General features: G+C 39.4%; 1 protein-coding gene across 1 annotated transcript in view; it reads right to left on the bottom strand.

Annotated features, from left to right (window-relative positions):
- Nucleotides 1-12,182, bottom strand: part of RFTN1 (raftlin, lipid raft linker 1) — a 202,791-nt gene that overhangs the window by 169,368 nt on the left and 21,241 nt on the right. Inside the window, exon 2 of the mRNA XM_054991528.1 lies at nt 5,495-5,647. Within this exon, the coding sequence (XP_054847503.1) occupies nt 5,495-5,639 (145 nt within the window). The 5' untranslated portion in view covers nt 5,640-5,647. The remainder of the gene's footprint in view (nt 1-5,494; nt 5,648-12,182) is intronic.

The raw sequence follows: 12,182 nt of genomic DNA, 5'->3' as shown, positions 1-12,182 counted from the left end.
TATTGTCATCACATATTTTATTTATTATCTTTTTCTCCTTTCTTTTCTTCAATTGCCATGCCAAAAATTTCCCAGATTTGTTCGCCCCTTCAAACGACTTTTGATTCAGTCTTTTCAGATTCCATTCCAATTCTTTATTATTCATGGCCGTCAACTGCTCCTGAAGGATTTTAATGTCCTGATATATTTTCTTTTTCCCTGGTCTTTTCTTCAACTGGATTTCTTTGGCTTTTATTTTTTCCATAATCTCCTGTCTCTTCTCCTCTTTTTTCCTTCGGAGTCTTCCATTTAAGTCCATTAATACACCTCTGATTACTGCCTTGTACGTGTCCCATACCTTGTTGGTTGGTACTTCTTGATTCATGTTGTACTGTATGAAGAATTTAGTCTCCCTTCTCAACATTTCCATATTTTCTCCCTCTTGTAACAAATCCTCATTTATTCTCCATCCTTTTCTCTTAGTTCTTTTTCCAAATTTCCACATAATTGGGTTATGATCTGAGCCTACCATAGGCATTATTTCTACTTCCTTAGTCCAAAGTACTAAGTCCTTTGAGGCCCAGATCATATCAATACGCGATAAGGTAGAGTGTCTTGCAGAGAAAAAGGTATACTGTCTGATTGTGGGATTCTGCGTTCTCCACACATCTTCCAACGCTTCCTGTTGCATTAATCCAAAAAAAGTCTTTGGTAATAATCCTCTTTTCTTTTGTGTAGTGGCTGATTTCTTGTCTTGTTCCAAATTCGTAACTCCATTGAAGTCTCCAGCAAGTATTATCTGATCATATGAAAGTTCATCTAGTTGCTTCTTTAAATCCTCAAAAAAGCACTCTTTAGCTCCATTAGGCGCATATATTCCAATCACCAACACTTTCTTTAAGTTCCAAATGCATTCCACTGCTATAAATCTGGCTTCCCCATCTCTAATTATCACCTTTGGTTGCAGCTCTTCTTTTATATATAGTACCACTCCCCTTTTTTTCTTTTTTGAGGCCGCTACAAATTCAATGCCCAATTTACTTACTTTAAGGTATTTTACATCCTGATTTCTAATATGAGTCTCTTGTAAGCAAACTATATCACATTTCTGTTTTAATAGCCAGTGGAAAATACTTTTTCGCTTATTAGGTGAGTTAAGTCCATTTACATTCCACGATAAAACTTTGCACTCCATATTCAAAGCCTTGTTGTTGGTAAGTCTTTTTCATTGTCCATCATAAACCTTTCCATTTCCAATTCAGATCTGATGCGCTTTCTTACCCCTCCAAATTCAAAAGATATCCCTTCCGGTAATTCCCATCTGTATCTTACTTTCATGTCTTTCAAAGTCTGGACTAACACTTTGTATTTTTTCCGGTCCAAGAGCACCGATCTGGGTAACTCCTTCATGATGATAATTGTCTTGCCATCAACTATCAATGGATCTTGAAATTGCTTAGTCACTATCATTTCCCTTACATTCCTTGTCGTAAATTGCATTATCACATCCCTTGGTACCTTTCTCTGGGTCGCAAATCTGGAATTTATTCGGTACACCACATCTAGGAAAGCCACAACCTCCTCCTCCTCCTTTTCCAGGTATTCAGCTAACACTTCAGTCACCTATTCTTGTGCTGTCTTTCCTTCTACTTCCAACAAACCTCGAAACCTCAGCTGCTTTTCCATATATTTACTCTCCGCAACTGCCATTCTTCCCCTCATTACTCTCATGTCCGTTCGCTGCGTCTCTGTAAGGTTGTCCATCGCCTTCTCCACATCGTTAACTTTTTGCTGCGCTGCCTGCAGGTCGGTTTGTATCGTCTCCATTCCCTTTTTTACTTCTGCCAGCTCATTTTTAACTGTCTCTTTGACATCTTTGACATCTTTCACCAACTCCAATTTTGTTTCTTTAAGCTCCTTTAGCATTTCACAAAATGTTTTGTCCAAGTTCTCTACTGCTGCTTGCCACTCTTTCTTCGACATCGTGGGGCTTGATTTACCTCGCTCCCACGAGTCTGCACGTTTTCTTAGCTCCGTGGCGTCCAAATTGGTAGTCCTTTTAATTAATTTAAAAGTCCCGGTCCTTTAAATGAACAAAAATCGCTTCAAAAATCAAAAATGTCGGGCGTCTTTTCTCTATGGTTTCTCTGTACCCTTTTGTAATCCAAGATGTCCTACTTCCGCCCTTGCTGAAGCCAAAGCCCTTCCCTGTTCAAAAATGGCGATGCCCTTCTTCCTGTCTTCCAGTAGGGGCCGTCTCCTTCTGGTGACTCTATCACTATTACGTACTTCCTGTTTCCCGACTCTCCGCTGCAGCTCTCGCGATGGTAGAAGTTTTCCCACAGCCTGCTATCGATTCTCAACCACAGGTATGATAAACAAATGTCTCTTTTCTGAAATTACTTCTTTTTACTTAGTCCTTTTTGGAATCTATTTCTTGCCGGGTTTCCCCCTCCTTATAGTAAGTCTGTTGCAGTTTAAAAAGTCCTTTTAAAACTTCGTTACTTTTAACAATCCATCCCAATTCAGGAGATCGTGATCTTTACCTTTTCAAACGTCTTTCTGGGTTGTAATCACTGCTTCAATCTTAAGTTCTCTTTCCGTTTGTTTTCCCCCTGTTGAAGCTTGGGCACGAAGGTCTTATGCCAGCCGCACTGGCCCCGGGTCTGTCGCAGAGATCTATGCCGACCTGTCAAAGGGTGGGACCTCAAGGGTCGAGAGAGAATCCTTAGCGCAGAACCCCCCCTCGCCCGAGATCAACGCACCCTGAGGTCTTTGAGCGTTCTTTGCCTGTTCTCCGCCTGAGAGCAGGTGGCCGGGGGCTATTTGTGCCCCTCCGGCCGCTGAAATGGCAGCCCGGTCAGCTCTGCACTTAGAGCTGCGTTAGACCTCCATGGATCCCAAACCGGAAGTCCGTTCTTGCCTCTTCTTTACCTCCCAACAGGGAGTGTTGGACTAGGATATGGGAAGCCCAAGTTCGAATCCCCACTCTGCCATAGCAGATCACTGGATGACATTGGGCCAATTACACCCTCTCAGCCTAACCCACTTCACAGGGTTGTTGTTGTGAGGATAGAATAGAGATGAGGAGAATGATATGAGCCAATCTGGATCTCCATTGAGGAGAAAGGTGGAGTGTAAATAAATAAATTTCTTCTTACTCTGTCTTTGTGACTACCATTTTAAATGACTACATACAATCATCCACGGTGTTGTCAAACTAAAAGGTCTTCTGGAATGTCTTTGAGTCTGCATCTACTTCACAAACCTCCTTGCCAACTTTTCCAGTTCTCCTGCTGGCTTTAAAACTGCTCTCCATGAGGACTCCATCTCTCACCTCCTTCGCACTGGATCTCTCGCTGCAGGGACTGAAAAAGACCCTCCTCTTTCCAGCCCAGGCTACCCAATCCACACTCATGTGCAGCAGAATTAGCTGGCCATTTGTAATAGGAAATAGCATTATTTAGATTAGGCTGCTATTGTTCTTCTCCTACTACAAAAATGAGGTGAATGTGAATCAACTTCAGTAAAATTAAGTTTTCTCATTTGCAATATATTAGCTTGGAGAGTGTTTTTTACCACATGTGATTCCATGCTTTCCTGACGGTGCAACTCTACATTAACAAATATCCCCAACAGGATCCACCGCACTGTTTTGCCTATTCACTTAAGGTCCCTTAGCCATATTTTGCTTGCTACACAATTTAAATATACAACATATTCTAGGACTTCCAGATCCCCAGTGTGGGGGGGGATCCCTTGCTCCCACACTCCATCCCCCCCCACCTCCACTCACCTAGCTGGTGGAGGGAAAAGGCAGAAGAACTAGCTACCCACCTGAGGCCCAAATTAGCCCAGTGCAAAGCATGGGAGTGCTCCTGGGCCTGCGCAATGATGTCACTTCTTGTGCACAAAGATAAATAAAAAGGCGAGTGCCGGATCCACCCTCCAACTGGGAAGGTAAGGAGACCTAGTAACCCTAGCATATTCTCACTAACCTTTTAAAATACAGAATCCCCCAATAGCCCCCAAAAGAAAAAAAATTAATGAAAGTTTAATACTAAAATGCATCATGGAGTTATGGGTTTCTTTAGGAAAATTAATGCCAGATAAGTCATACATTTCTAATGTAAAATAAGATTTTTCCACATGACTATACTTTCAAAACTAAAGAACATGACCACCTCATTTGCTAGTAAGTTATTTTTAACACTGTGTTTAAAACAAAACAATAAATGCGTCAGGAAATGGTGCAGTAGCACACGGTGAAAACAAGCAAAGTTAAAATGATAATCTACAATAAATGTTTAGCATTTTAACATGTTTTTTCTTGATAGACCATGTTATGGTCTCACAAACATAACACAAAAATTCAACATAGCATGTTGGTCTTGAGACTTCCTATTCATTTTATATGGATGATCTACAAATAATGGTCAAGGCTGTTTATAATAAAAACAAGTATTTAATTACAAAAATAACTCCATGCTTAGCTTAATGGCAGCCCACACAAATGCCGTTGCACTGCCTCAGAAAAATGTCTTCTACAACTGGCCTAGAGAAGAACTAGGCTCTGTATACAGTGAAAACTAACATGATGTGCATGTTTATTAAAGATCACTTTCCAAAGGCTGCTTCTAGTTGACTGTGATGATATATGGAGAATAGGTAGGGCACACACTAAGCAGGAAGAGAGAAAAATGGGGTTCATAACTTGGCCTCACATCACATATTTTTATATTTTCTTTAGAGGCTGGGTGAACTGTAGTGAATATTGAACAGTGAATTTCAAATCTTAGCACATATATGTTACCCTAATCAGCTAATCAAAGGACTACAGTTGTACTTGCTACTCTGTTAAACCTATGTCAAAAGTCTTCATCTCCTCTCTCTCTCTGACACGTATGATTATTTTATTTATTTCTTCCCAACATGAACCCAAGTAGCTTACGTTCTCCTTTTGTCTATTTTACGTTCAGAAAAATCCTGCATGGTAGGTTAGAGTCAATGTGCGTCACAGGTCCACGGTCACCCAGCATGCTTCAGTGATGGAGTGAGGATTTGAATCCATGTCTCCCAGATCCTAATACAACACTCTAACTACTATACACAATGGGTCTCAACTGATGTGTAATATTTCATACCATTTTACACACTTTCAGATTTCTTCTTGGTTTCAGATTTCTGCAATCCTAATGCTATTACATTGTTTATTAGATTTTCCATTCTGTTGACTGCAGTGGTTTACATTGTGGAATCTGTCTTAAGTTTCAGTGAGAAAGGTAGACTATAAATAACGTAAATAAAAATAAAATAGATAATTAAATGGAGCGAGGAAATGGTAAAATGTTTTGGAATAAGCATAACAGGGCAGATCAAAATAACTTTAGTCAGTTGCTTTACTTGTTAAAATCCTAAATGTTTTGGTTGCTTATTTCTATTTCTTATCAACATGAAATATGACAAATATCCTAGATAGCTTTTAAAAACATCCTAAATTAGAAAATAGACTTACCATCACTTAAAGTTGTAAATTCCAGGAAATGATATTCATAGAAAATATCTATTTTGGTTTCCACTTGGGGCCTCTTCAAAGTTGAATAGATGTTACCAGGCCGTTTTTCATCTTGTTTTTCCAACTTGTTGAGTCCGCAACCCATTGCAGAACCTGAAGAGAAAGGGGGGGGGGGGTAGGTAGAAAAAATAGTGATTAGTTAGACTATAGTGCCTTGCTTAGTTCAAATAGCAATTCTTTCACTGAAAATTATTAAGTTTCCTATAAGACTTTTTCAACAGCATGAGGTCCATACATTAAGTAGGCTATATTTTATCTAGTATGCCAAACATACTTTCAGCTAAGATTGAATTGTAATTGATTGCAATAGTTACATCTGTCAGATTTCATCTGTGTCCTTTCATGCCCAACCAACAATATAGACTATTAAAGTGTATTTCATTGTTTTACAAGCTATCATACCATTGTGCCAAAAACAATGTATTTTTCAAAAGAGAAAAGGGAAGGGAACAAGTCTAGGACACCTGTTATACATCTATAGCCTTGTGTAGACATAACATGGATACTTACAAACCATATTTTTGAAAGCCAAGGTTCTCATGTGCCTTCTTGCTTCTATATGTGAAATCTGAATTAACAATTATTTAGTGATACACTAGCACAAAGATGGTTAAAAATAGCTAGGGTTGCCCTTGTAACCATGGCTTGAAGTTTATATGGGGTAATCCTGGTTAACTTGATTCACATTCATGCCAATCCTGAGATAACACCAAACCTCTTTTTTACAGTAAATCTTGGAACAAAGGAATCTACATGCAAGAGTGGCAGTAGCAGGGCATGCAAGACCACACAGCTTTGTCCAGAACAGGGAACTACTCTGTTATATCTACACTAGGCATATCTAGGAGGAAAAAGTTAGGGTCAGGGTCAGCAAGAAGAAAATGACCATATTTAGACCAGAACAAAGCCAGAAGAAAAATCAGCAAACACTGGAAATCAACATGTGCTAAGTATAAGACATATCATTTTATGCATGAATAATGTGTATAAATATTGCACTGTATGCCACCCAACATTTTACATCTTATGGATTTTAACTTAAAGAAAACACAATGTTTTGTTATAGAGTTATCCATATAATTAAATAAGAAAGAAACAGCAGCAGCATCAAAACATCACTGGGCACTTTTGTATTTTGCAAGTTCTCCACAATACTGGGTAGAGTGACAGACTAATATCTGGGTGACCCAGGTTTGAAACCCTACTTTGCCATGGAAGCTTGTTGAGTGTCCTCGGGCCCATCACATTCTCAGCCTAACCTACCTCACTGGATTGTTGTGAGGGGAAAATGGAGAATGATGTAAGCCACTTTGCATCCCCATTGGGGCCAAAGGTGGGGTATAAATGAAGTAAAATAAAAAACACATAAATAAATAAACATACAAGGAAGTTACAGCAGCATTGTAGACCCAAAAGCCTACTTTCTTGGCCAAAAATGGACAACAGAAAAAGGAGGTTCTCCCTATAAACTATCAATCTTGAACCCAATGATTGTAAAAAAAATTAATAAAGTGCTAACTGTAAATAAAGTGCAAGGCGCGACTAATAAATATGTTCAATACAATCAATACAGAATAGATAAATGATTCAAATCAATATATACAATTCAATCAGTCAATAAATATTCATCAATAAATAACAGCCGAAATACCAATAATTAACTATTTTCATCACTCAGTAAGTATCATCATCAATAGATCACAACCAGAGTACAAATCTTTAACATATCGATAGTCCAGACACAATCAAACGTACATTCCATGTAAAGTGACAAAAAAAATCAGTCTTTATCCCACATATGAAGGGATCTGTAATCCGTAAGTGACGTCTTTGCCAGTTTCTTGGGAGTTTTCAGAGTGGTCACACCTTGGGATCTCTGAATGGTTACGCCTTCTCCAAAGGGAGTTGCTAGTAACTTGCCCGACAAACCACTAGCTGTATTTGTTTCACAGCAATAGCTTTCTCAGGGGCAGTAATATCTACATTGAATAAAAACAGTTCTATTGGTAACTACCCTAGCAATATAATCTATTAAGTTTATCACGCACGACATACTCTACTTACAACTAGTAGGAAGACTTCAATTACATCAGAAGTACCAGGTCTGGTCTCGGCGGAAACAATGCCCGTGAAAGTAGCCACTAATCAGACTGGAATATATACTAATCACATTTAAAGAAGTCACGTCCTATATCTTCATCCAGAATACATCTCTTAAAGAAAACACGACATATCTAAATCAGCATTCAATCCATTGGGTGTAAGGGATCCTAGAAGAAAGATCCAAAAATTCTCATGTTGAAGCAGTTTATTTGTAGAGATTCTCCCCTCCTTATCGTAAGTGCTCTTGTATTTTCTTACAAGGGCGCTGTATAAGTTATATCACACCATGGTGTAATATATCTTATACAGTGCCCTTGTAAGAAAATCTATGTAGGTAGTACCAGTAGAGCCATTAGAATATGGATCCAAGAGCACCAATCTAAGGTGAGGAGTAGGGCACTGGAAGCTCCACTAACAGCTCACTTCCAGCAATTACAACATAAAGAATCGTCTATCAGGTTTACAGTGTTAGAAGTGGTTCGCAGTAAGGGCTGAAGACAGCAATAGTGGGGGACAGATAAATCTACCTGCAGAGAGAGTTCCTAAGTTTTGGCACCATGAGTGAAAAGTTGCAATCTGTCTAGCCACAGGTGGCAGTGGCAGCCCCAACAGGGCCTTTGAAGATGACCAGAGTCAATGAATAAGTTCTGATGGGAGAAGGCGGTCCTTAAGGTATGCTGGCCCCAAACTGTACAGTGCTTTAAAGGACCTTGAATTGGGCCCTGAAGCAAATTGGGAGCCAAGGTAAATAGAACAGGACTGAAGTGATATTGTCTCTATGACCACTCCAGTCAGCATTCTGGTCACAGCATTTTTTACCAACAGTAGCTTTCAAACAATCTTCAAGAGCAGCTCCACATAGAGTGAATTGCAGTAATCTAATTACCAAGGTATGTACTACAGTGGTAAAATCTTTCTTGCCCAGGAAGGGCTGCAGCTTGGTCCTCCTGGCATCTGCTGCCACCTGTTTATCCAATAAGAGACCCAAGCTCAGCAGCACCTACAGGCTACAAACCTGCTTCTTTAGAGGGAGTGCAATTCCATCTAGAACAATAGATAACTCATTTGCTGTGTTAGACTTTGCCCCCATGAGAAGCACCTCTGTTTCATTGGAATTAAGTTTCAGCTTGTTAGCCCTCATCCACTCCAAAATTGCCTCCAGGATCCTGTTCACAGTTTCCTCAGCCTTTCTGGGATCTGCTGATAGTATGATACACAACTGAGTGTCATCTGGACATTGGTGGCAACTCAGCCCAAATCTCTGGATGACCTCTCACAGCATTTTTACATAGATGTTGAAAAGCATGGAGGACAAGATGGAGTCTTGGAGCACCCCTTAGGCGAAAGGTCAAGGGGCAGAGAAGCAGGTCCCCAGCATCACACGCTGAAACCTACCCTCAAGGTTGAGTGGAACCCCTGCAGAAGACTGCATCCCAGACCCAATCTCAAAAGGCAGTCCATAAAGATACCATGATTGATGGTTTCAAAAGCCAGCAAAAAGTCCAGGAGAATTAACAGGGTTGCACTCCCCCTATCCATCTCCTGGGGCATATCATCTACCAGGGTGACCAAGGCTGGTTTAAAACCATAACTAAGCCTGAAACCAGACAGGAATAGCCAACACTCATTAAATCACCTTGCTCAAGAATGGTTCATGGGGGGGGGTGGCATCGGCACAGAGAAGAGTGGACACTTAATGCCAGACCTCCGTCCCTTTCCAGTCCAACTACCCTAATAAAAACGCCACAACAGATTAAAACTTACAGAGCATGGGAAAACAAATGACACGGAGAAACATTAGGTGAAAGCTGCTAAAAGACTGCAAGAGTTCTTTCTGAGCCCACAAATAACAACGAAGCCGGAGAAGACGCAGGAAGAGGAAATCAAAATGGCAGACGTGACACTAAACACAGGTATAAACCCGCTCCCTCAACAAGATACAATGCTTACTACCCTAATAATGCAGATGGAACAACATTTATTAGAGAAGATGAACACACGGTCACAACAGTTTACAGACAAATTTGCAGAAATGAAATTTGAGATAAACAAGGTAGCCGAGAACGCTGATACCACTATTGATCTCGGCATAACTGTTCAAACGGAGGTCAGAGAGCTTCAGCAGACAAACACCTACCTTCAAGAAAGGATATTAAAACTGGAAATGATGGCAAGACAGAAAAATATTAAATTTAGAGGCTCTGAAGAACATACTACTTTAAAAGACTTGTCAATCTTCCTGGCTTCCTGGTTGGTATGAATGATGCAGTTGAAGGATGGGGTAGCTCTGATAATAGAAAAGCTTATACAGTGGGATTGCAAAGTCAAGCAAAGAGAAAATTTCCTACAGACATTATGGCCACCTTCCCTGAGAACTAGGGAAAAGGTCCTAGAAATCGCTAGATCAAAGGGAACACTGAACTATAATGGAACTCCTATCCTAGTCCTTACAGATTTACCACCTGAAGTGCTGAGCCAATGGAGATAAATGAAAGAAATAACGGAATCACTAAGAAAAGGGCAAATAATCTACAAATGGATTAATCTCACCATGCTTCAAGTTAAACATCAGGAAGAAACCTACACTGCAACAGATGGAAAGTCTGGAACTGCTCTCCTTAGTGAAATCAGAATTGAAATCTCAATTGATACAGAGAAAGCTCGCAGAAAAGGAAAATGACTACTGCACTATCACCATATAAGAACAGTAAATTTCCAGATCATTAGAATTGACTGCTAAAGCCCAAGCACCTAGAATACGGTACTCATGTTGTGGATAAAAAGAAAAAACTTTTTTGTTAAAACTTATCTGGGGGTCAGGGATCGGGAGGGATGAGAAGGTATTACATTTTTCCCTCTTGTAGATATTTCTGTTGTCAGGTTTGGTTAATATACCAATAACCTGTGAGGTGTGTACTCAACAAGGTTAAAGAGTTCAGGATTATTTGTACATTAAACAGATAAGGAAGAAAATCAATACGAGTTAATCTTTCGATAATGGTTGATTAAAGGGAAGAGGAGGAAGAAGAAAGGAACAGGAAAAAGGGGAATAGGGGAAGTTGACAGTAAAAGTTAAAAAGGGAAAAAGAAAGAAGGGGAGGAACAAGAAGAAGGAGAGTTGGGGGATAGAGTAGTGTTGAGTTGAAAAAAGGAAAAGAAAAAGAGGGGGAAATAATTTTTTTTAAATCAAGGGGGAAAGATCAAGAAAGAGCAAGAAAAAAATCAAAATTGAAAAACCAAAAATATATAGTTAGATAGCAGGTAGAAAAGGGGGTAGATTTAGCATAACTTTAGAGACACATTTAATAAGAGATATAACGTAGTAAGTACTGTTATTAATTTATATTTATTGTCTTTACTTCGCATACTTTGTATACCTTTATTTGGTATTGACATCATAATAAAATTGAAAGTTTTGAACTATATCTTAACAAGAGGTAAAAAGGAAAACTCAAACAACAAAAATAATGAATCATAACGTTATTATATCTCACAATGTACAAGGACTTAATCCATAAAGAGAAATCACGTTATGTCAAATTTGGCAAAATTAAAACCAAATATGATCTTTCATCAAGAGAGACATTTACGTCAAATAACAAATCAAGAAATTAAAGCAAGCTGGTTACAACAGCAAATTCATGCAAAAGGCACCTCAAAAGCAACGGGAGTCTTGATACTCCTCTAAAGGCACTAATTTCAATTAAAGATATAACAGCACATATGACATGGAATGCACTTAAAGCAGTTCTAATAGGCCAAGTCATTTCTTTAACAGCATTATTTGAACAAACAAACAAAGAAAAAGGACATACAAGAGTAATTTTAGACAGAATAAAACAATTGGAAGACCAATATAAAAAAAAAAACAGGAAGCAAAAAAATATATTGGAAGTTGTTAAATGAACGTAAACTATTGGACACTATGGAAACTAAACAAATAAAAAGAAATCTTTTGTTTTTAAAGCAAAACTACTGATACAACTCATTAAAAAAACTGAAGATTTTATCATGGAAAACTAAAGAGAAACAAATATCAAAACAAATACTTGCAATCCAAAACAGAGGCCACATGCTATACAAACCAAAAGATATAACTTACATATTTGAAGAATATTATAAGAAACTCTATACAACAAAGAATCCACCTAAAGACTTAATCAGACAATACCTACAGGAGCATAAATAAATTAAGAAACTCACAGATGCTGGACTTCCGGTTTGGGATTCATGGAGGTCTAACGCAGCTCCACTTGCGGAGCTGACCGGACTGCCGTTTTAAGCGGCCGGCGGGGTGAAAATAGCCCGCGGCCGACTGCTCTCAGGTGGAGAGCAGGCAAAGAACGCTCAAGACCCTAGGGTGAGTTAGATCTCGGACGAGGGGGGGCTCTGCGCAACGGGTCCCCTCCCGATCCTTGAGGTCCCACCCTGCGACGGGTCGGCTACAATCTCTGCGGCAGTTTTGGGGCCAATTCGGCTGGCATAAGACCTACATACCCAAGCTTCGATTGGGGGAAGAAGCTGA

The sequence above is a fragment of the Eublepharis macularius genome, chromosome 11, assembly GCF_028583425.1.
Source record: "Eublepharis macularius isolate TG4126 chromosome 11, MPM_Emac_v1.0, whole genome shotgun sequence".
Classification (NCBI taxonomy): Eukaryota; Metazoa; Chordata; class Lepidosauria; order Squamata; family Eublepharidae; genus Eublepharis; species Eublepharis macularius.
Note: the sequence above shows the minus strand (reverse complement) of the source record. Positions and strands in the feature narration are given on the sequence as shown.